General features: G+C 45.0%; 2 protein-coding genes across 4 annotated transcripts in view; one reads left to right on the top strand and one right to left on the bottom strand.

The window, feature by feature from the left end:
* Positions 1–496: 496 nt before the first annotated feature.
* CRH (corticotropin releasing hormone) lies at positions 497–1,084 on the top strand (the record flags this gene model as incomplete). The annotated part of the gene is made up of 1 exon (XM_082601111.1): positions 497–1,084. Exon 1 carries the CDS (start codon positions 503–505, stop codon positions 1,082–1,084), a length of 582 nt encoding a protein of 193 aa, XP_082457237.1. The 5' UTR covers positions 497–502.
* A 2,306-nt stretch (positions 1,085–3,390) lies between these two features.
* TRIM55 (tripartite motif containing 55) overlaps positions 3,391–25,603 on the bottom strand; it is a gene marked incomplete at both ends in the record, with an annotated part of 42,374 nt that continues 20,161 nt past the window's right edge. The window contains 6 exons of one of the 3 annotated variants that reach the window (XM_082601166.1): positions 3,391–3,513; positions 20,472–20,759; positions 22,102–22,304; positions 23,523–23,647; positions 23,750–23,772; positions 24,123–24,356. In XM_082601166.1, the coding sequence (XP_082457292.1) occupies positions 3,391–3,513; positions 20,472–20,759; positions 22,102–22,304; positions 23,523–23,647; positions 23,750–23,772; positions 24,123–24,356 (996 nt within the window). The remainder of the gene's footprint in view (positions 3,514–20,471; positions 20,760–22,101; positions 22,305–23,522; positions 23,648–23,749; positions 23,773–24,122; positions 24,357–25,603) is intronic. The other 2 variants (XM_082601167.1, XM_082601168.1) reach the window with 2 other exon arrangements.

Here is a 25,603-nt window from a genome sequence, read left to right on the forward strand (position 1 = left end):
GGAGAACGACGAGGAGCGGGTAGCAGTTCTCAGTTCGGAGGAAAACGCTGAAACATCCGGAAAGGGTGGGGTGGGGGTGGGGTGGGGGGAGATGTGTAGGACAGGTGAGATCTTACATTTGTAGGTCTTCTCTAGAGTTTGGGGGACCGTTACAAAGGGCACTCAGGGACCGTCCCTTCGTGAGTCTCGTAAGAAGGGTCAGTCCGGCCTGACGAGGGGCTGAGCTTTGGCGCCGAGCCCCGCAGGCGTCCCTTTTCCTGCTCCCCGTCTCGGCCTCCCTCCAACTCTGGAAGTCCGAGTTTGCGCGCTTCAGCACCGCGGACAGCGCCCGCCCGAGCCCCCGAGCCAGATCTGTGGGTGTCGTCCTGTAGGAAGCATCCCCCCCCCCGCGCCCCGAGTGCACCTCCCAGTCGAGCTCAACTCTGATCAACTCTTGCTTTCTCTCTTTCTCTCTCTCGTTCCGCCCTCTGCCCACCTGGGTGCCGCACCTAGCGCCCCTAACATGCGGCTGCCGCTGCTCGTGTCCGCGGGCGTCCTGCTGGTGGCTCTCCTGCCCTGCCCGCCATGCAGGGCCCTCCTGAGCCGGGGGCCCGTCCCGGGGGCCCGGCAGGCCTCGCAGCACCCCCAGCCCCTGGATTTCTTCCAGTCTTCGTCGCAGCCCCAGCAGCCGCAGGCTCGGCCCGGCCTGCTCCGTATGGGGGAGGAGTACTTCCTCCGCCTGGGTAGCCTCAAAAAGAGCCCCGCTGCTCCGCTCTCGGCCGCCTCCTCGCCTCCTGCCGGCAGCAGCGGCAGCCGCCTTTCGCCGGACGAGGTGGCCGCCAACTTTTTCCGCGCGTTGCTGCAGCAGCTGCTGCTGCCCCGGCGCCCGCTCGACAGCCCTGCGAGTCCGGTGGAACGCGGCGCCGAGAACGCCCTCGGTGGCCGCCAGGAGGCACCAGAGAGGGAGAGGCGAGCCGAGGAACCTCCCATCTCCCTGGATCTCACCTTCCACCTCCTCCGAGAAGTCTTGGAAATGGCCAGGGCTGAGCAGTTAGCGCAGCAAGCTCACAGCAACAGGAAACTGATGGAGATTATTGGGAAGTGAAACGGTGCGTTTGGCCAGAAAGATTCTGCATTTAACACAAAAAGTAAAAGTAAAACATCATGCCGTATTCTGTACCACAGCATTGCTCTGATACCATGTGTTTATTTTTATATAGCTTGAGACGTAGAGGATGTACAGCAAGAGCGCCCATACTCCTTAGCGAGCGTGCACGAAGCGTATTCACGTGCAGTAACAGCAACATCCTGTCATTTGTACCGTGTACTTATAGTTTCTGTTTCCCGGTGTCTTTAACAGTGTTTTAAAAGAGAGTATAGACCCAGGAGGAGATGTTTTGAAGAAGCAGACAGAAGTCTCCCAATTGATTTTGTTGTGGTTTGAGCCAAAAAGAATGTCATTCTCTTGGGTGGGTGAGACAAGATCTGTAAGCTCTTTGAACCAACTTTTCCTTGTAAACGTTTCAGTAATAAAAACAGCTTTCCAATCCTTGGTCAATTTGGTTGTGTAAGAGAATGTTGAATATTTATATTTCTAATAAAAGCTGCCAAGGTAATCGTGACTTTATTTTTCCTCTTCAGTGCTCACACGGGAATATACCCTGAGCTCCTTACTTCCTCCAAATTGACTTCAGCCCAAGAGAAAACAAAACTCCTTGCATTTTATTTTCTACTAAAAACACAAACGTATGTCAGTGGCTTACACTGCAACCACCTTGGACTCATCTCTGCACCTCAGATGACTCCCCTGAGGTTAAGTAATTTGGAAAGTTGTTTCCAGTTCTAAGTATTGGTAATTCTGTAAATGGAAGATTGATTCATAATGGAAATAACATCTAACCCTGATTACCTATAAGATGTGAAATAATTGGGGACAGTGGGGAAGGAGGAAAGGAAAAGAGGACAAGGGCTGTGGCGGGGCTTTCCTCCAATTAGGGGCCAAAATGCTGCTTTGTTTTCCCATGAGAAAGGCTTACTTTATCAAACGATTACTTTGGTACCATTAATTCTCTTTTTTTCTAAGCTATTTTCCACTGCTGTCTTCTAGTAGGAGAAACTTAATAGCCTCTCCACTTAAAAGAACTAAATGTAGTTGCTGTAAAATGGCCCTTGGGAACATTTTTTTTTATAAAGCACATTTTGACTTTAATAACTTCACACATACCTCATGTATGTCTATGCCAACCCTAATCACTTTAATTCTTAGGAATACAAACTATCTCTATGCACTTCTAAAATCTAACAGCACACCTAATTAGTTTTACAATGCACTCGCCTTTGGTAGTTTAGTTATAACTTTAAAAATTCAATCAAATGTTTAATACTTCAAAATTAATTTGGATGGATGAGGGTGCTTCTTCCCTTGAGACCCTTTAAATTCACTTGATTAGTGGATTAATAAGATGATATGAAACATAATAAATCATTGTAAGACTAAATTGTTAAAAACAGCATTTATTTAAGAGTTCATACAGAGTAAAGTTAAACTTATATTTTGAAGGAGGCAAAATTATGGTGGAACAAATAAAGCATGATTTAAATACATATATTTGTACATGTATAATGTGTATTGTGTGTGTGTATATATATATTTAAATACATGCAGTTATTCTACAGTTCAGCAGATTGGTGCCTCAGTGGATACATAAGAAAACAGACAGTTCCTGTTGAAAAGTCTTTTTTAGTTAAAGTGCCTGATATCTGCATATCTAAAACTAAGATTAGAAAAATGTCACAAGAAATGTCCTTGGCCTTTAGCCTTCTGGACTATGAAAGTGTCACCAGAGTCAAAGAACATTTCTGGCTATCCATTCAGCGACATCTGTTTTGGAAAAGAGGAAAGCTTCGTGAAGCATCTCATATCTTTGGTCAATGATTTACCTTTTGTCCATATATTGATAAATCAGTCACTTCTGAATTAACACTGAATTTCACTGACCACCTGCACTGTTAAAGAGGAAAGAGAATAAGAGCTACTACGATTTCATAACAAAAGACGGTGCCTATTAGAGATGAGAGTGTAGTGCCCACATTTTTCAACACCTGCCACTTGTTACTGAAACACACACACACATAACCACACCTACAAACCCTTCATAATGTTTCCCACACAATAAAAGATTTGCGTAAGATCAAGTTCCTTTTTTCCCAATGCTTTCTGCAACTGTTTTCTCAAAGCATTGTTTTCCCTCAATGTGTTAGCTAAGTCATCTGGAATTAAAGGGTATTTTTGGTAGAAATCCTGTTCAGAGGTCCCTTTCATCACCTGCATACTATTAGTTTCATCTAGGTTCCCTGCTGCCTGTGTGAATCTCAGCCAGGCAGACAGAGGTGCAGCAGTTGGAATGAACATCATTCATTCAGGGAGTTCAACCAGGAAAAGGAGAAGACATGGCGAGCTGGCTGAGAATCAGCTCCATTCCCACTCCCTGAAGCTGCAGCCTGTCCCTGGAGGGGAGGGTCCTCAAATCCAGTCTGCAACAGAAGAAAATCTGCATCAGAGGAAAAAGAGGCCAGTCTTTTTTGAGTTGATCCAGTCACTTTTCTATTGAGGAGAAAGGATAATAATAATTATATAGGACATAATTATTATTAGGAATGGAAAGCAAGCTCAGGTTATCTTGGCTATGGCCAAGAGCCATGAAAGGAATTCACACTCATGATCTAAAAAGGGGCAACGGTAATGCATGCCCCTTGGGAACCAGTACAGTCTATTCTACTTTTTTTTAAAGTCCACTTGTACATGATTTACTGAGGTGAAAATAACATTAAATCTACTAGGAATTTGGGTTTAGAAAAATCTTCAAAATAAATAAAATCCTGATTTAAATGACTTCACTATATCACATGACATATAATCTCTCCACTGCTAAAGTAGGAATTTCTACCAGCATGTGAAGAATATATATATATATATATATGTAATTTTTGCAAAACTGCAGGCTTAGTTTTGAGCAAATCATGAATAAAAGGACTTTTTTTCTCCAGGCAATAAAATCTAATTACATAGACATTCCTAAAGAGATATCTATCTTTTATAGATACCAGACAGATACAAGTTACGATTTTGAAGTCATTGATCTATCTAATCTCATAAGTGAAATTTATTTATGATGCCTTGAGTTTAAAAAATAATCACTCAGTGGAATGAGGGACAATCATAAAGAAGTCTTGCTGAAATGCAACTTGATGTAAAAATGCAGACTGCTTACATTGAGGGTACCATGACCAACAGTTCTTCCTCAGAGAACTACCAAACGCAGACTAACATTCTGATGACTTCACTGGTAAAGTTATCCCATGGGATTAGAATGCCACTGATACCAAAGCAATGAGGTAAGCACATGCATTCAACCCAGAAGCCCTGGGTGATGTTATGAAGCTGCTGTATGAATGGACAGTACCTGGCACAGGCAAAGCAGAACTTCAGTAAGTATGTTGTCTTGTTGCCACTCAAACTAGTTTCAAGAGAAAAATGAGTGCTTGTCCTGCACTTCACCAGATTTTACCCTAAGCATATACTGGGTGCTGATGTTTCAAGTTCACTAAAATTTTCCCAAGTCCTTATGGCTTTAGGATTATCCTTCCCCCTGCCATGTTGTTCCCTGATAGAAAGTTAAGAAGGGCCATGGAATCATATTAGCCACAGTAGAATAAAACTAAAGCAGGTAGATGTCTATAAAGGAATAGTTGAGACATCAAGTGTGATCGGGCCTTTTTTTTAAAGAAGATGTTGGGGGTAGGAGTGTATTAATTTACTTATTTATTTTTGCTGTGTTGGATCTTCGTTTCTGTGTGAGGGCTTTCTCTAGTTGTGGCAAGCGGGGGCCACCCCTCATTGCGGTGCGCGGCCCTCTCACTGTCGTGGCCTCTCTTTTGCGGAGCACAGGCTCCAGACGTGCAGGCTCCAGACGCGCAGGCTCAGTAGCTGTGGCTCATGGGCCTAGTTGCTCTGCGGCATATGAGATCTTCCCGGACCAGGGCTCGAACCCGTGTCCCGTGCATTAGCAGGCAGATTCTCAACCACTGCGCCACCAGGGAAGCCTGATCGGGCTTTTTTTAAAAGGCTGTTACTAGATTCTGTTGGTAATGGGTTAGCCACTTCAATGTCCTTGAAGTTGACTTGGAATAAACATCGTCCTGACAGAAGCCGGTGCCTATGCTGAACTCTTCTCTTCCCTGTCATAGTCATCTTACTCTTGCGAATCCTGAAACAACCCAAGTGATCTAGGCATATCATTAATGTGTAAAGTACTTTTCTCTGGCCATTCTGTATGAGTGAAGAGTGAATTCTGCCTAGATGAACAGACCATCAGGCTTCATTTTGTAGCCTCTTGAAGGCAATTTCTAATCTAGAGGAAACTTCCATGACAGTTGTTCTGAAATATCTGAAGGGTGAAACTAGAGTTGGGTAAGGTATTTTCTGCAGAGGGACAGAATCTTCGTGACACTGCTGGTGGCTTGCAAGCCATTTGGGGCTGCTTTTGGAATCTGTATATATTCTAGTGCTTTTTTTTATACTCGAGATTAAAATCTACCATTTTCAATGTTTTAGCTGTTAATATCCTACAGCCTTCAAAACTTGGTATTAAATAGTTTGGGTTTGCTACTTTTACACTCTCATGTTTTCAGTCAGTTATTAGATTCCAAACAATATGGACCAATGCTGTCTTTCAGAGAAGAAAGGCTGGTGCCAGAGCAGGGGCCTAAGAGCAGAGATTATCCTGAGTATCTATAGGTGATTATACCGTCTCCCTGGTCTTATTTATGTGAACTTGAGGACCACCCCGCCGTGAACCATCTCAGCAAGGAAGTTTTATGCAAAGAGGCTTAGCCTGGTTTTGAATCCCAGACTAACAACTTATTAGCTGTATGACTCGGGCAAGTCACTTAACCTCTCTGAGCCTTAGTTTTCTCTTTTGTGAAATAGAGGTGACACCCTATCTCACAAGGTTGTTGTAAGGGCTGAATAAATAAAGTAATGCACTAAAGCACTTTGCACACGACTCACTTATATTAACTGCTTCATAAATGTCCTTTTCCTCCCTCCCTCCTTTCCTTTTCCTCCCTCCCTCCTTCCTCCCTCCCTTCCTTCCTTCCTGCCTCCCTCCCTCCCCCTCCCTCCCTTCCTTCCTCCCTTCCTCCCTCTCTTCCTCCCTCCTCCTTCCTCCCTCCCTCCCCCTCCCTCCCTTCCTTCCTCCCTTCCTCCCTCTCTTCCTCCCTTCCTTCCTTCCTTCCTCCCTCCCTCCTTCCTCCCTTCCTTCCTCCCTCCCTCCCTCCCTCCCTTCCGTCCTTCCTTCCTTCCTCCCTCCCTTCCTCCCTCCCTCCTTCCTCCCTTCCTTCCTCCCTCCCTCCCTCCCTCCCTTCCGTCCTTCCTTCCTTCCTCCCTCCCTTCCTCCCTCCCTCCTTCCTCCCTTCCTTCCTCCCTCCCTCCCTCCCTTCCTTCCTCCCTCCCTCCCTCCCTTCCTTCCTCCCTCCCTCCCTCCATCCCTTCTTCCCTCCCTCCCTCCCTTCCTTCCTCCCTCCCTTCCTCCCTCCCTCCTTCCTCCCTTCCTTCCTCCCTCCCTCCCTCCCTTCCTTCCTCCCTTCCTCCCTCCCTTCCTCCCTTCCTCCCTCCCTTCCTTCCTCCCTTCCTCCCTCTCTTCCTTCCTTCCTTCCTTCCTTCCTCCCTCCCTCCCTTCCTTCCTTCCTTTTCTTCTCATATTAGCAAAGAGGCTCCTCTGCCACACAGAAACACCTGGGGACTGTCTGTGAGGAACGATATACAACAGCCAAGACGCCCCAGTAAAGAAAGACAATTGTATTTGTGATGCTCATCTTTCCAGAACTGGACATCATGTGTAAGTTTTAGTTCCTTTGGCATGCTGTAATCATGGTTAGTCACCACCCAGTCCAGTGTACCTCCACATGGCCCGACTTTATATATGGCTCTCTCATAAAGGAAGAATGAGTTAAAAACTTAGAAATCTTTCTATAAGCACAGCCCATTCAGTCATAAGCGGACATTTTCCTTACAGCCTTCCCCAAGAGAACTGTGTATATGTATTCCTTTAAATCGTTTTCCAAATGCTGGCTCTCCTTCATCACAGGAAGTGCTATTTCTTGGGCATAAGGATGTCTCATTGAAGCCGAACAAAGGACAGAGAATGATAAGCACTGACCTCCTCTACCTGCTTTTGAGTTTGCCCTGCATTCCAGTTTATTCTGAGATGTATGACAAGGGGAAGAAAGGATTGTTAGTCCGACATTATTTCTGAATTTTACACACTTTCCTCAGGTAACAAATGAACAAACTTACAACCATCATTTAACACTGCTCTGTCAGCACAGGGCTTCAGATAAGTTTAGAAATGTGAGTTTTAGTCATAAAATAAAACCAGGAAATGGAACAGGGAGGCAGAATTTTCCATCTCAACTGGGAGACCCAGTTCAGTCAAGATCCACAGAAGACTAGCCGAAGGGAATGATACACCTTTGCTTAAAGGAAAGACCATTCTTCTCACATGAACTTGACCAGAAATTCTGGGTATTCATGAACCAGACTCACTCAGAAACACAAAATCTTTTCTTTTCCTTTGATTTATTTCCTGTTACTATCAAATGCCGTTTGAAAGGGAAAAAAAAAATAGTGTCAGATTCTGATGCTAGGCTATCCTTTCCCTGCCCTGAAGAGCAGGTGGTAAGAGTTGCTCCTGCTTAGGGCTGAGTGATGTGTAAGCATCATCCTTGTTATGTCATCGAGAACCATTTCTTGCTGATGGGGATAAAGTAGCATGAATTCTGCCAGAGGCCTGTGGATATCTTTCTCTGTGTATAGCACAGTTCCAGGTTATGGCCAGTGTTTGCTTGGCCTGAACTGTGCATGGTATTTTGAAAAAGGCTTGAATTAGTTGCAAACATTAAAAAATTAGGAGCAAGGGTGTGGAAAAATAGAAACTCTTGTGCACTGTTGGTGGGAATGTAAACCAGTGCAACATAGCATAGCGATTCCTCAAAAAACTAAACAGAGAATTACCGTATGATTCTGCAATTCAGTAAGAATTGAAAACAGGAACTCACACAGATATCTGTACAACCATGTTTACAATGGCACTATTCACAATAGGTGAAAGCAACCCAAGTATCCGTCAACGGGTAAATAGATAAACAAAATGTGGCATATACTTATAATGGGATATTACTCCATCTGAAAAAGGAAGGAAATTCTGACACAGGCTACAACATGGGTGAACCTTGAGGACATTATGCTAAGTGAGATAAGCCAGCCACTAAAAGACAAATTCAGTACAATCCCACTTACATGAGGTATCTAAAGTCGTCAAATTCATAGAAGCAGAAAGTAGAATGGTGGTTGCCAGGGGTTAGGGGGAGGGGGCAATGGGAAGATATTGCTTAATGGGTATAGAGTTTCAGTTTTGCAAGATAAAGAAGTTCTGGAGATTGGTTGCATAATAGTGGGAATTTACTCAGTGCTACTGAACTGGACACTTCAAAATGGTGGTTAAGGTGGTCATTTTTATGTTATGTATTTTTAACCACAATTAAAACAATATTTTTAATTAGGAGATTTCCCATTAAAATCTGGATTAGCAGGTCCTCTTGGCAAAGCAGAAATTTAGCAACCCAGAACCTACAGGAAGGGCTGAGCAGCACGGTCACTTTGGGCTGGGATGCACTCGCCCACAGAGTTTTCCACAGTGCTCACCATTCCCTTTTGCCTCCCCTGCTGCAAGGCTGTTTTCAGCGGTCATTTGTCACTATGCCTGTACACTTGCTATGCTCAAAGTAAGTTAAGAGGAAAGCAAACAATGTCATGTATTATGTTTGTGCTCCTATCAACATTTTTTCTTTCACCTCACCTGCTTTTTCATTAATCGTACCTTCTTGGTCTCTAAAGGCACACAAGCTTGTTGCTCTTAACAGAAGGTTAGTTTTTAGTAGGAAGGTGTCAAAGAAAAGAGAGGATAATACTCAATGGAGTCTTTGGCTTGATTTTTATGCTAAATGGGATGAATATTTTAAAAAAGCCAACATGCTTCTTGTGGCAATATTCTTGACAATCAAAGCGTGAAACTGCCTTCGGCGTTTCACTAAGGCCAAATGTGTCCCTGGACACTTAGAGCAGGGGATATGATATAACTGGGTGCCGTTTTGGAGGAAATGCTCTTGTTTGGGCTTGGGGGCAACACCAGTAGCCCCCTTTACCTAAATGCGGCTTGACCCACTTGATTCACTGACTGAACAAAACAAAACAGACGCTTTTCTGATATTCACTCTGGCCCACATTTATAAGAGGAATTATTTTTTGCTAGCCCGAAATAAAAGAGTGATCTGTGCCAGGTCATTTTGATGAGTAACCAGTGCCCTCAGACTGCCTCTAAGCTTCCCAGGGCCTCCGTAAGGTGCCAGCCTCAGCCCTTCCCCAAATGAGCATCGTGTACACCACCCACGATTCTGATCCATTACAATGTAACTGTCCTGCGTTCCATTCCCTCAGGCTTATCCAAGTGATAGTAACTGATTGGATAAACTGAATTGCAACTGAGACATTAATGGACGCTGATGGCTCCAGGTCCACCCCTGCCAGTTACCATTTTACCTAGAAATGGCCCGGCCTCACCCTGAGGGCCGGGCGTTGTGGACATGTCAGCCACATGCCCAGCACGGAAGGAGGTGCTGGGGGCAGTGAGGAAACTGTGTCCAGCCCCACACCTGGGCCTCCCCCTCCTCTCTGCCGCCGTGAATGCCAATCACAAATTCAACCTGACGGAAGGATCTGGTTACCATGCATGTTAAATGCCAGTCTTTCCAGGTCAATCCAAAAGAAGCCTTGAGCATCCACAGTGAAAGCCATTTGCCTTAAAGGAATGTGGGTGAGAAGGGTAAGGCTAGACTTGAGGCCACTGAGTGGGCGACCACCAGTGTCTGTCCTGCACCTGCTGGGCTGGGTCAGAGAATCAGAGCCAGATGCTGGAAACAGGTGTGAGGAGGAATGCCGAGGTCAAGGGTAGAAGGTTTATTCAGGAAGATTGAACCCAAGCATTGGCCTGCCCCCTGCTTAGCATTCCTGAATCTCAGGCCCTTGGAGAGCTTAAGCATTATGGATTCCAGACTGGAAAAGAGAGTACAGCCAAGACCCTGGGCCAGTCATCAGTGCCTGAGAAGTGACTGGGGCATGGTCTGTGACTCACAGCCAAGGGTCGAAGCCCTGGAAACTGGGTTGGGCAGGTCCATCGTGGGCAATTCTTTCACAGGAGCGCAGTCATCTCTGCTCAGTGGCAGAACAGTCAAGGTACGTTAGGGATGCAGTACAGAGCTGTGACAATACAGCATGCTCTGCACAGATGCTAGAGGAAGGAGAAAGGTACCCCTCGCCCCACCAAATGAGCCCTGGAAGGAAAACATTCACTAAAGAGCATTTTTTTTTCCCTTGGGAGAGTTTACAGTTGTGCACACCGAAGGGTGGAAGGGATGGATGAAGGGAGTTGATCTCGGGGCTTCGTTGCCGTTAGCTGTCTCCCTCTTGCTAAGTTAGGGAAGATCAGAAACCAGGACTATGAGACGAGAAGAAATTAAACTCACTTCCTTCTTCTTAACCTAGAGGAAGATGAGTGGTGTACTCTCTGTGGTCTGTTTCAAACATGGTGTCTAGGAATTGATGGGGTCGGTGGGGAGCAGGAAGGAGGAATGAAAATGCTGATATCACAGTTCTGCAAAAACCTACAGGCAGCCCTATTCTCAGGCACGGACCTGACATTGTGGGTCCGGCATGGAGTGTGTGTGTGTTCTCAGCCTTTCTGAAAGGAGAACTGAATTACAAAGGATGCTAATTAGATCATTAATTCCTCACAAACGGGACTTCTTTGCCTTGTGTGGGGGAAACAGGCAAACAGGTTTTCCAGGGCCGTGGGAGGCTGATGGTATTGCTGTGCCCAATTCATGGACAAGAAAGCATGGGATGGTTGAGCAATTGGCTCAGAGTAACGCGGTGGGTTATGCTGAGACCATAAACCCAAGGAGAAAAGAGGCAGCGAGTGCTGCTGAGCATGCGAGACTCAGGGCGCAGTCTGACGCCACCCCAGGAAGTCAAAGACAGGGAGGCAGGTGGGTCAGCAGCCTGGGGTGCAGCTGAAGGACTGGTGCACTCATCTGCAATGTATGCGCCCATCACTGCAGGCAGTGGAGGCCGAGAACCGACTTCTCTATGCCCATGTGTCATGGGTGGTGAGTCAATGCAGAGAACCCTCGGTCACACTATTTTTGCCTCAGTCACATCAACCCAGGAAAAGTGGGGGTTCACCCACTTTTCCTAGATGTGGGCACGGCCTCCATTCTACTGCACGCACACACTCCGTGGTGGTGGACAAGGGGTCACTGGGCACCAAGCTCCCAGCTGCTCCATGATTTGGAGCAGGTCACTCACCCCCTATAATCCTCCACTAAAAAATGAGGAAGTTTAACAGTTCGTACTGTGCAGGGTTGTTGTGAGGTTTGAATGAGAGAATCTCTGGCAAAGACCTTGCCCTTTAGTTATGGTCATTACCACGTGGCACTGGTTTCTCACGATGGTGGATTCCTTCTTTGCTTTGTTGGTTGTAGTGGGGAAAAGCCCTGGAAATCACTGAGATACATAAATAAAGACAGAAAAATATCCACAGGATGTACAACACCAACAAGAGTCTTAGAATCAGAATAATAAACATTTAAAAAATACGGTAAGCAGGGCTTCCCTGGTGGCGCAGTGGTTGGGGGTCCGCCTGCTGATGCAGGGGACGCGGGTTCGTGCCCCGGTCCGGGAAGATCCCACATGCCACGGAGCGGCTGGGCCCGTGAGCCGTGGCCGCTGAGCCTACGCGTCCGGAGCCTGTGCTCCGCGACGGGAGAGGCCACAACAGTGAGAGGCCCGCGTACCGCAAAAAAAAAAAAAAAAAAATACGGGAAGCAAAACCCAACTAGCTATGTCATAACACCTCCCCCAGAGAGCTGTCCCCAGTGCCTGCGTTACTGTTTTCAGGAATCGGAGAGCTGTAGGCACAGGTTGCCAGGGGAAATGAATTCATTACGCTGCTCACACACAATTTACATTACATTTCCCTCTTTAAAACAGATACATCCATTTTAGCTTCCTATTAAAGTGACTTTTACTAAGGAAGCTATTTGATGCTGAGAAATATAGCCTACAGTTTCAGTATAGAATTTTTTTTTTTTGGCCCTTCTAGAAAAGTCCCCAAATTGACAGTTATTAGGATGTCACTTTCCCAGCAGGAAAAAAAAAAAAAAAAAAAACCCAGAAAGAGAAAATTGCAGCTGCAGGATACAAATGAAAAAGCATTAATAATATTCATATAATAGTCTCATTAAAACTGACTTCTTTAAATAAAAACCTTACTCCAAAATTTTTTCTATGTAAAAATGCCTGCATTTCATTATCAGAACTTCTTACAATTTCCGGGACTATTAAGTACTGGACAATGTTATGCAGTAAATGTAGGCTAGTCCTGAGTGCTGATTGGTTGTCTCTCTGTTTTTACCAAGTGAAATTCCAGCACAGTCAGGGTGCCTGGCTTATCAGCGACTCGATTCATGAGCTAATTTGTAAAACACAAGCAATTGCTCTCAGTGGGGGTTTCTATTTGAAAATAATTTGACACCCTGAGTCTCTCAATTAAATTTAGAGAACATAGTTAAATTTTCATTCATTTCAGTTTGTTTTGGAAAATTAAATAGATCATTTCAAAGAACACAGGACCTATAGTCACACTCATGGGAAATCATATCCTTTCCTTTTTTTTTTTTGAGGTACACGGGCCTCTCACTGTTGTGGCCTCTCCCGTTGCGGAGCACAGGCTCCGGATGCGCAGGCCCAGCAGCCACGGCTCATGGGCCCAGCCGCTCCGTGGCATGTGGGATATTCCCGGACCAGGGCACGAACCCGTGTCCCATGCATCGGCAGGCGGACTCTCAACCACTGCGCCACCAGGGAAGCCCCGGAAATCATATTCTTGGTCTCTTGCTTTATTTTTTTAAATGTTCTGTGATACCTTGTGAAATTGATCTTGCTCAGAAAAGAAGCTTTCTGGACGTATAGCCTCAGGCATCTCTCACCTCTCAGTCCCTAGTGGCAGCTGGAGTTGATATTTGCCCTTAAGATCGGAGTGAATGATTTGGTCTCAAAGGTTATTTGCATGAAAATTATTTTATCTTTGTGTGTGTGACAGCTCGTGGGGACCCAGAGCTCCACACACCTGCTTTTCCTTGGAACGTTGGCTATTGTTCATCCCAGTTTAAGAAAATATTAATATTTTCAAGGGGACTGAATCTTGGGTTAGTGAGAAATTTGATAAGATCTCGGGTCTAGGGACACATGTATTGGTTTCTGAGACTCTAGGAAATAAACTCTGGGCTTTAAGAATCTTGGCTAGTGCCATGTGTCTTTCTTTCCTCCTTCTTGCCTTCTTTCCTTCTTTCTTCTAAGAAATGTTTCTTATTTTCCCCTGGAAACACCTTTATAACCTCACGGGACAACATTTATAGAACCTGGGTTGGGGACTAAGATGGCCATGGGCTGGTTTTCCTTGGAGATACTTCCCGCACTGGACTCCACATATCCCTTTTGCTATTTTAGAGTGAAGAGCCCAAAGGTGTGGGTAACCCACATTGTCCCTGATGTTCTGTCTCTGAGCTCATGATATATTCAATAGGAAGCATCTGGGAGCACTCAGGAAGCATCTGGGAGCACTCAGGACAGGAGGAAGGACCACCTGCACCTTCTTGTCAACACTTGGGCTGGGAACCTTGGACCTTCTCAGCCAAGAGGACAAGCCCAGGGTTGGAAGTCCCTGGCCCACGACAGGGTGGCCTCTGTAGTTCCGTGGAAAGTGGTGTAGCCAGGACAAAGAGTGAACTGGGCCAGAGGCACGTCATTAAAATGTACAGACATATTAGCTCATAAAGCAATTTACACTTAAGCTAAAAATAGGGCCCCACAGACCGGTGAAAACCAATCATCAGACTGTAAAGTTCAGCCTTGTCACTTAAAAGCACCAGGCACCTCAGCCATCGTGGCCCTTGCTATGCTTGGCCCTGTGCGTGGCTGTGAAAGGAAGGGGATACCGGTGTGTTGGATTTAGGCCGTGAGGTCTTCCGTGGCCAGCCGTTTGGAACGTCTTAAGGATTGTCAGCATCTTCCTCCTCCAGGCTCTCCCCATCGGCCCTCTAACTTTTCTACCCAACCTTAAAAAATAGTATTGATCTATGAGAGCGAGGACCTCTCTGTATCCATTCAAGCAGGCAGACACAAAAAGAGTTATTTTTTTTAACACTTATCTTGGGATAAATTCTTGAAGAAAATATAACAATGCTAAGATAGGCACCTAAACAGAGTTTCAAAATACATGAGGCAAAGCGGATAGAACTGCAAGGATAAATAGACAAATCCACAATGAGAGTCATAGATCTCAAAATTCCCCTCAGCGACTGATAAAACAAGTAAGCAGGAGATCAGTGAGGATAGAGTGAAGCTGAACAACACTCTCTGACCCGGTGGACATTTATAGAACACCCCACCCAACAACAACAGAAAATACAAGGTTTTCAACTGCACATGGAACATTCACCAACTTAGCTCATATTTGGGGCCATAAAACAGATCTTAATACATTTAAAAGGACTGGAATCATATAACAAATATTCTCTCTCCACAACGGAATCAAACCAGAAATCAAACAGAAGGCAATCTGGAAAATCTCCATACAATGAAATACTACTCAGGAATAAAAAGAAAGGAGCTACTGATACATGCAACTGAATGGATGACTCAAGAGCGTTATGCAAAGTGAAAAAAGCCAGTCACAGAAGTCTATATATTGGACGTTTCACTTATACAGTCTTCTAGAACTGGCAAAACTATAATGACAAGCAAAACAGCAGCTGGGATGCAGGAAGGAGATTAACTGCAAAGGCACATGAGGGAACTTCTTGGAGTGACAGAAATACTCTATAGCTTTACTGTGATAGTGGCTACACACTTGTCAAAATGTATTGACCCGTACACTTAGAATAGGTAAATTAAAAATTCACATCATTTGTCATCTCTTCATTCATCTAATATTCCGTGACTACCTTTACTGTGTACATTCTAAGTCTTTGCTCTACTGGGCAATGAGGCCTAAGTACCTTTAGGTGGACTTAGACATGGACTTTGTGGAGTTTATAGCATCTCAAAGGGTAAAATCACAGCTGTGTAAACATTCAGCTAAAGGGGTGCCTAGGAGGAGATTTGGAAACAGTTTAGGAATTAGGGATTTATGTAAGAGCTTCAAGGCAAGAAATACATTTTGAGAAATGCAATGGCTAATCTATTTCACTGAAAATCTATTATTATTATTGTCACCCAGAATGATTTGTGTCAGGCCTAAGTCCATAACCCTCCCAATGAAAACATCCTAAAACAATTGATAAAATTCTTAGTACTAGATTTTTCCCTCTCTAATGTTGTGTAAATAGATGAATCCTTTCATCGAGTAGTTGCTTCCTTTTCCTCATGAGAAAACTAAGGCTCAAAGAAATTAAGTGTCCAGAGTCACACGCAGAAGGGGCAGGACAGGAGCCTGAGTCCTGTCTCTTGATTTCATTGATCTTTCCGGAGCCCCAAGCCTTCGCAGAGCAGCTATCCAACTTGTTTGTCTATTTTCAGACTTGAAGAATGGAATGTGGAAAGTGGATATTCTATCCTTGCAACTACAAATAGCTACGATATGGTGAAAGCTTTTAGGGTCTCTGACCAAACTACAGCTTCATGCTCTGGTGAACTAGATAAGCTGTGGTTCTTTACAGAGGTAGACGTGGCAGAGATTTTAATGTCAACAACCCCCTTTCCAAAGCAACTGGCTTTCTGCAGAGGGGTGTGTGTGTGTGTGTGTGCGTGTGGTGGAAGTGGGGCTGGGGTCCTCCGACCTTGAGGCAGCTGCCATGGTCCAGAGCAAATGTCAGCCAGAGCAGCTGCCCAGTTAATCTACCAAATAGGGAGACATTTCTCTGGAAGTCCCTGTTCCCTGTACAGCTCTCATCAAATGGTTTGAATAAACTCTTCCAACCAAAGCCACTAAGCCTCACTGGGAAGGGAGGAAGGGGAACATGGAGGGGCTTTCAATTGTTGCTGCTCCCACTTCTGGAAAAATCTAATTGCCACACATATGCCCAATAAAATACCCAGTTATCCATGAGGGTGGGTGCGGTCCCTGTGTTAACACTTGGGTGTGATTTGCATGTAAGTAGGTGGGAAGAGCAGGGCGGCAGAGGAAGCAGGTTGGACAAGGAAATCACCCAGGAGATGCGGCTCACAGAGACTGCTTTCCAAGGGCAGCTGACCTCATCACAGTGTGCTCCCATCTTATTATTGCCCTGTCTTCTGAGGTGGACTAGGGCGTGGTGCAATTTTTAAAAAAAATAAAATTTAAAATTAACACATGAAGTAGATCGAATGCTATTTCCTCCAAACTCTCTTTGCATTGACTGAGCATACAGCAGGCCTGGTCTAGAAGGGTGGGAACTTAGAGGGCCATTTTGCAGCTAAAGACCAGTTCATGGGATTTCCCTGGTGGTCCAGTGGTTAAGACTCCACACTTCCACTGCAGGGGGCACGGGTTTGATTCCTAGTCTCCTGATTGGGGGACCTAAGATCTCACACGCCTTGCAGTGCGGCCAAAAAAACAAAAACAAAAACAGTTCATGTATATGGGCTTTGCACAGTGTGATATAGGGCTGAATCCAAACCTTGTTGAGAAATTAGTTTTTCTTTGAGAATGAAGGTGGGGAAGGCAACATGTACCTCTGATCTAACAAAAAGCAGAATCCCGGTTCACCACGGGTGCAGAGTCAACGTCTGTTTTTTTTGCCATGGCCAATTTCTGACGCATAATCTGCCTACGTAATTAGGTGAAGAGAGAAGGTATGTGGTAAAGTAGAGTTAATACAGCATCAGAAACCACAGGCAGCAAAAGCAAGGGCAGGCTGTGTGTATGGCCATGAGGAAAGCACCTGGAAACATTTGCCTTCTTAAAAGGTTTGCAGTTCCACTGATGGGGCTGAAGTGAGTTTACAGATCAGCAAGATCCTTAGATGCTTCTGAAAGTCTAAGGCAACCTCGTTTCCTGACAGGGGACCATATGCTTAAGAGAGGTAAGACTACCAGTGAATCAAGGGGAACTTTTGTGTCACATCCTCAATGTTCAGGGAAAGACTAATGATGAAGTGTGAAATTCTAACAAGCTAACATTGCGTTGGACAAATATTAATCTAGTGAGCTGGGTTCTGAGGTAGTGAAGGTGAATCAGGCCTGCGAAACCTTCACAGAGGTGGGGAATTGGATGCTGTGGTGACATCTCTGTCCATCTGTTCATACCCTCTTTCAGGCAGGGATCAAAGAGTGGTCCTGCATTATGAATAGGTTTCCTTCGCTACGTGAACGGCCCTTTCTCAAACACCAGGAATGACACAAGCACGGTTCTTTGAAATAAGAAGGTCAGTTCACCCTATCCACCCCGCCCCACCTGCCTCAGCCTCGTGACAGGCATGTGAATGACAGCGTCCATGACATGGGCTCAGTGGGTGGCAGACAAGAAGCATGACTCTCCCCCTGCAGCCTCGGAGAAGCATTCCACAGATATATGGCCACAAAGCCCCAAACCTGAATTCTCAGAATGTAAACTGAACTCTTCAGACAATTATTCAGATCCAGTTATTCAGGATATTCCAATTATGCATGGAGTTTTCTCTCTCCCCATTGGCCCCACTGAGTCCATGGCCAGTACTTCCTCCCCTGCTTTTCACCACAAATAATGACAGGAGGAGGAGTTATGCACCTGAGCGGATGATAAGGACACTCAGAACATTCTAGGGTACACAGGTTTCCGGCTGACTGTTGGACACTGGGGCAGGTCCTACTCACACACAGTTATAGACATGACAGGGACCCATGGAGAGCCTACTGCCATTGCTGAGCAGACAGCTAATGAGGCAGAAAGGAGCTATGATGGGAGCTTCCAGAGGAGTCAATGTCAACCAGGGAAAAGTCAGCAAGCCAGAAATAGCTGAGTCCTTTCAGCACTAGTCACCCCGAATCACTTCTGAGCTACAGACACAGGGAGCTGGGTCTTGGGTCCAGCAAGGTCATTTACTCAAAAGCACGTGGGGTTTGAATCTTTAAATATGATTCATTAAGCTGATACTTTTCAAAAGGCTGCAAAAGGAGTAAGATGTCGGTCCCTAAGCAAACCTCCTAAAAGTAATCAAGAAAAGCCTTGACCATGAGAAAGTATATCAAAAATAATATGCTGTTTGCTGGCTTTATGACTTTTCTTTGGTTCTGATTCTTTATGGCCAGTAGATGAACATTGGCCTTCTGGCTCCTTATGCATTCAGATCTCACCTGGCTGAAATGTCCCTGATGTGGCTGTCCCCATGGCACCCTTCTCTCAGGGCTCCCCTCTCCCAGGAGAGACACTGTAGAGTCTGAGGGTTCAGAAAGAACTAGAAGTCACCTGGTCCACCTGCCCATCAACGCAGTTACCTGGCCACCACCTGGGCACCTCTCTGGTGAGGCAGATGAAACACTGCTACGTAACCGATGGAAACCCTGCGTATTCCTGAATCAGGCCTTTGCTGGTCCTCGATCTACTTTAAGAGCGTGTAAGTCCTCTCAGCATTATGGACATCTTTTGAAACTGGCCTCCCCTAATGGCTATTCTGGAGGGTCCACTCCCACTGGATTACTGAATAATTGCCCACGGAGTCTCTGTTCTGAGTCAGGATCCCCCTCCATGCAGGTTTAGATGATGGAGTGATTCTCCTCAGGAAGGTGCCTTAAGGCCACGAGTACTGTCTAAGAACTTGGTTCTTTTTAGGTGGCTGAGCCTCAGAGTTGGGGAGAAATCCATCCCTGGGCCTATGGAAGAGGGACATTCTAGAAGAACTACACGAGGTGTTAGTCAAGGGAAAAGAAAATATTTCCTACCCATTAAAGTAAAAATCAAGCACTGAGTCTGACTCCAGATGTAGTGCAGTACAAGAAAAGCCCAAAGCGCTAGGCAGATTGCTAACTCCTGTGAGAGAACAAGAAGAAAGCTTCACTGATATTATCACAAATAATATTTTTCAACATCATTTAGATAGATCTTTCATTTTCGTTTGGAGCGTTCTCCTATTTCGGGTTATTATTGTATTACTGTTTTCAGAAAACGGCTCCTCCTGACTCAACTTCCACTAAATATGTAAGGAATCCCATAAACTTTCTAGAAATAAAGTTCCCATCAATTTTCTAGAAAACTTTCTACTCCATTTTTTTTAACCTAAAAACAATCACAAAAGGTTTCCTTATACCAAACGTTTAGTTTTGTCATTTTTCATCTGTGACAATAAATACGTGGCACAAAAGCATGTTCATCTTTGAATTTTCCAAAAATCATGTCCACTTATTACCTCATGGAATCGAGGTTCACTTGAGCAGGTACAGTCAAGAGAGTAATTTTATGATTTCTGAAAAAAATGCTATTTGTTGTTCGTAATCACCCGATGACCCAGGAGCACAGAACTCGAGCATATTTCTCTGCCAGCCCCGTGTCTGGGTGACACTCACACGCACACGTCGTGTAAGAATACTCATGGGTATGGAGTAACCATGAACATTCTTCCATGTGAAGAAATTGTGCAAGATTTCTTCTATGGAATCTTTGAGCCATGCAAACATCTAACCCAGTGTTAGGAAGAAGACGTGGACTTCAAACTTGCATTATAAAAAGATAAAAAGGGGGTATTGAATGACCCTTTAAAAAATTCCAAAGGAAGAAAACCTGTGCTTTTCTGCTCCCAGGAGCACATGCTTAGGAAGCACCAGTTTAATTAAGCCAAGACTATCTTTGCCCAGCTGTCACTGGCACACGCCCAGAACCCATGAATCAGGTTATTTTTCCAGAGTGGACACAGAACTCAATTGAAACGTGTTCCTTGGGGGTTGTTGGGAACGACACAAAAGCAGGTGATTAGTCTCTGGAAGCTCAAGGAGGTTACAGAAAAGGCCGACCAAGGTCAAGTGGCCTTTGCAGAGGGGAGCTAGGGACACCAGCCAGTCACTGCAGACGGAGCAGCTTTCACCTGCAGGCCTAAGGGCCAGGCTCGCTCGCACCCCTCCCCTGGGAAGCCAGGTGTGAGGTCGCCACGCATGAGCAGAGTGAAGTCAAATATGTGTTTCTTGTGTTTCATGTAAGGCTTCGAGAAACAAGCCAACCCGGGAGGGATGAGTTGTTTCTGTGTTTCCCAAGGGCCTGGGTTCTCTCTGCCCCTTTGGAAGCCCTTCCTTCTTGCCCTCATCCCGGCTGGACCCCGGGCGGCACGGGGGGGTGCGGGTAGCATTCAGACACCAGAGCATCGACACTGACCTGAGAAGCAGCCGCAGGCGAGCTAGTCTCCTTACCGCTCCCTGCTGCCCTCTCACTGGCTGCGGCGTCGGCCCCTTCTGCCTTCCGCACACTCGGAGCCTCAGAACCCGAAGGCCCTACGAGCCCCAGACCTTCGCTCCCTGGGGTGGAAGGTGGGTTTGTGTTGTTTTTCCGCGTTTGGCCTTTATACCAACTAGGGTAAAACAAGGGATCCGCAGTGTCCGTTGCTGCAGGGACTGGAGTTTCAGACTCTGTGGTCTGCTGAGAGCCAGTGGGTACAACCTCCCCCTTCACAGGACAGATACATTCAAAAGTAAAAAAAAAAAAAAAAAAGGAAGAAGAAGAAAAAAAAAAGCCAGTTGATTTTAGTTCCCTTGCGGTTTGAAAACTGATAGGTCTCTGCGCAGTGCCCGATCGAGTGCAGCTTTCAGCTCACCCCACCCTCCGCAAGCACTAAAGGCAAGAACGCAGCTAGCGGCCCTCTCTCTCGGCATCTGCACGTGCCCCTCTTCTTTTCTGGGCTTGTCTTTCACCAGATGGTGGCCTGGGCAGGCAGACAGCAGAAGCCTAAAACAAAGGTTGCTCATAAAATATCAGATATGGGAGAAGGGGCAAATTATTGACCAGCATTAATTTTTTTTATGTTATATGTGGGCCCCCAAAACCTCTTTTCTAAAACCAAACATTGATCTGATTGATCAAACCCAACTCTCATTCAGTTGCCACACCACTTTCGATTTCACTGCAATTGGTATCCCCAGAATTTCAAGATTCTAGGAGCTATAAATAGTATTTTAGCCCAGTTTCGTATGGAGACAGAGTATAGGATATAATTCCGTCTCTGAGTTGCCTCTCTGAGGTTTTATTGCTATAGAGAATTCCAATCCACTTTGAAACCAGGACTTTTTTTTTTTTTAATGCATCTTCATTGTCCACAAACTCAACAGGTTGGGATCTGTCTGTTAAAGGTGTCATGCAGTCAGTACAGAGGCTTGAACACCAAACAGTGACATCTTAGAAACATAAAGTCAGTCAATCAAGTACAGTATCTGGGATGAGCTAATTTCCTAAGAAATTTTTAAGAACAATTCTGTCAACACATCATCTCATCAAATGACAGAAACACAGAAAACTAAGCTTCACCTATTTGCCCATGGAACAAAAGCTACGGTTCTGTTTCAGGGTAAGCAACGGGGACATAAACTAGCATGGCTTCTCTGTTTAGTTCCTTTATTACCTACAGAAAATTCAAAGTTCCGAAAGTATAACCATTTTTATTTCTCAACCTATATCCTACATCTGTACTCAATCCTCACGATATCAGCTCTCTGTGAACTAACATGCTACGCACACACACACAATTTCCAAAGAGTGCCTCAGATTTGAGGGTGACATTGGTGAGAAAATCATGTGAAACTAAGTCTTGCCAACCAGTTATAACCACAGAGAACCTGCTGAATCACCTAGAGGACTTTCTCCCTGACGCTGCGACTGCCCTGAAATCTTTTGTCTTCCACGTACAAGTGTCTGGCATAGAGTTTCCTTTCCTTGACGTAGAATAAATTGTTCAGGCTGTTCAGCAAGGAAGCATGAGTGCGTGGCCTGTAAGAAGGGGCTCAGGAACGGTTACCTGTGTCACCGGGGCATCCGCAGCGGGTGGCAGGGCTGGGGGAGGCTCCGGGGCAGCCTGGAGCTCTGAGGTGGGCGGACAGGGCTCCAGGCCTTTCTCTGGACTTTCATCTCCTCCTGATGACTCTGTTTGAACATTTTCCGCCTCTTCCACTTCTACTACCTCTTCTCCCTCTCCCTCTCCTTCTTCTTCATCTTCATCTTCTGGTAAGGCAATGCATTTTCATATCGTTATGATTACCACTGCGGCCAGGAAAAACACTACTGGCCACTATTTATAGCTCAGATTAAGGTCAGGGCTGGGGAGATCCTGTCCATCAGACACTTAACTGTGGCCCGAGTATGCCACGGGGGGGGGGCTTGAGCTTCTAATTAAATGTGGACAACTGTGAGAAAGGTTCCAGCCATCACCATCCTCCTTGTTCCCCTCGCCAGTACAGAGAGCTGTCCTCACCACCGTGCACCATCCACCTGACCCCCGGAGGCTGTCCCCATTTTTATCCTGTTCTGTCACATTTGCAAGCTCCCGGAGGGCTGGGACTGTCACTTATTTATCTCTGTCAAATTAAATGGAAACACAACTCTCTTCCCTATGTCCGAAAACACCAGCCCTGTTTAATTTATCACATTCTTTGTTCAGTGAATGCTGACTTTTGCCACAGTTAACGCCTCGACTCTTTTCTTCACCTACTGATCTTAATATTTCCTCAGGCAATATTAATGAGAGACGGTATTAAGGATTTTTTAAAAAGATTCATCCTGAAGATTTGCTTCTAAAGTTCTATCTGTGGGCACTGATACAAGTTTACGGCATCATAGTGGTCTAGCCAAGGAATCTCATCGTCTAAATCAACTCTTTCATCAGGATCAATTTCCAAGCATGGCATTTCTAGGCCAAATGATAGGGGTGTGTTTAGAACTCATTGAGTGCATCTGATCACATAGCCTCAGCTTTATTTCCAGGTGTGACTTACTCTATGACCCATTGCTTTTCTTGCCCTCTAGAGTTTAACTGAAAGTGCTACAAAGTCTAATCCAAGTGTCTACTATGTTTTATTTTTATCTCATCCTTAACCTTGCCCCTGATGACACTTCACATTATTATGATTATGGCTGACACCTTGTGTAGGGTTGAAGTTGAGATATTATCATCACCATCGGTTATTAAATATTTGACAACCCAGAGTTAAATGCCCAATACCAGAATTATAATAAGCACTGTGATATGCAAAGCTAAATAAACACCGTCAACAAACGATATGATTCTGTCATGAAATAGAGCTTCACGTTGGATTATGATCCTTGTAAAGTTGTCGACACCCATTGAGGAGAGGATCCTGAATCCCCCTTTCCTCCCACCGAACCCATCTGACGCTTTCACACACCTGAGATTTTGGCCAAATGGTCACAAGAATAACAAACCTCTGTAAAAATCAATTTCGCGTATTATTTTTTCTTCTCTACTGAGGTTGACTGCAAAGTGGTTCATGCTCTCATAACCATGTTCTATTTTCTCCATCTGAAATGCCTTCGATGCTTCAGAAATTCTGCAACAAAGACAAGTTGCCACTTTCTGTCACTGTGTAAAGTTTGACAGCCTTGGGTAAAAATGAAAAGTATACTTTTTTCATGAAATGAAAACGACTTACTTTTGTAACAGGGTTTTGGCATTCTGTGGAAGCAAACAAAAGACAGGCTGACTTAGATTGATTTCATCAAAGACGGTGTTGAGATTTAATTCTTTCCTTTGCTGACTCTGAACATCTCATAGCTTAGTTTCTAAATGCTGTAAAGAACTGCTGTTTTATACCAGAACCCTTTCATATTTAAGCAATGCCATGGTCCCTTAAATATATGCTTATGAAATAGTTTAAACAGATGGAGATATAAGCACATATATTTTGGTTGAGAAGATAGATCAAAATGAGATGTACAGAAAATAATGAAAATGTGATGACAGCTATTCAGGATCATCTCCCCACCGTCTTGGTTTGTTTCCTCAGGGGCCAAAGGGATACTTACCTGCAGAAACACTGCCATTTCCGGCTCATCCATGAACTGTATCCCTGACTCAACCAACTTTGACACGTTCTCCAAATGGTCAGAATACTTTTTGATGAGAGCACGGACATGTTCCAGCTTCTCCTCTTGGGTTCGGGTGATGACTTGGGTCATTTCGTTCTTCCTCTCCTCCAAGATGCCATACAGGTAATCAAACTTCTCACAAAGTTCCTGTTTCTGTTTTCTGCAGCATTCCTGTTAGTTGGGTTAGCTAATGTTAGAAAGTGTTCAAAAGAGTGTCTATCTGGAGAAATCACCTGGACATTTCGGGAGAAAAGAAAATTTACTTACGTAGGATATTTTTTTCTTTTCCCTTAGCCTGTCCCTTAGGTATACATACCCACTGTGTTGAAAATCCCATTTTTATCATATTTGATACTTAGACCATCCCAAATCAATCAAATTGGCTAAATGGATGGATGATTTTTCATTTTTTTGGCCACATCACATGGTTTGTGGGATCTTAGTTCCCTGACCAGGGATTGAACCCAGGCCACGGCAGTGAAAGCACCGAGTCCTAACCACTGAACCACCGGGGAATTCCCTGGATGATTTTTCAGTCTTCTGTTCTTTATAATTGGAGAATTATCAGAATTAGGACAGATTTGGTTTTAAGTTATATATTTTATATTTTCTTTGGAATGAGTATATGTGTGTATTTGGAAAAAACCATGGTACTTCCTGATTAGTACCCTTCAGACTCTCTCTGCTCCATCTACATTGCTATTGTCCTAGTTTCAGTCCTCCCATGTAGATTCTGGAGCTTCCCAATGGCCTCTGTATCTGGGATTCCCTCCTTCAAGTCAGCTCACACACTGTAGCCAAATTCGTTTTCCTGGCGTACAGTGCTTCTTCTCTACTATGACTCCCCATTGCTCAAAGAATAACATTAACTTCATAACTAGCTTTCAAGCCTGTCCATGACCTGTTTCCAGCTTTCCTTCGTAATATTCTACTATCCTCCATCACATACCCTGTGTCCAGCAAAAAATGAACCACTCGCTTTCTTTGCTCGTGCTCTCCCCTCTGTTTAGAATGTTTTTCCCCAATTCACAGTTGCAAACTCTAAGCAGTCTTAAAAGACACTGTTGACATACCGCTTCTTCCATAAAGAATCTCTATGACGGAATGTCATCTTGGTTTTTTTTTTTTTTTTTGCGGTACGCGGGCCTCTCACTGCTGTGGCCTCTCCCATTGTGGAGCACAGGCTCTGGATGCACAGGCTCAGCGGCTATGGCTCACGGGCCCAGCCGCTCCGCGGCATGTGGGATCTTCCCGGAATGGGGCATGAACCCGCGTCCCCTGCATCGGCAGGCGGACTCTCAACCACTGCGCCACCAGGGAAGCCCCTGAATGTCATCTTTTAATCCTCTGAAATCCTATAATGGTTACTATGTATGGCATATACCTGTATCCACCAGATCCTCTATTTATCCAGTACT

Source organism: Mesoplodon mirus (genome assembly GCF_964341445.2).
Source record: "Mesoplodon mirus genome assembly, chromosome: 16".
In the NCBI taxonomy this organism is placed as follows: domain Eukaryota; kingdom Metazoa; phylum Chordata; class Mammalia; order Artiodactyla; family Ziphiidae; genus Mesoplodon; species Mesoplodon mirus.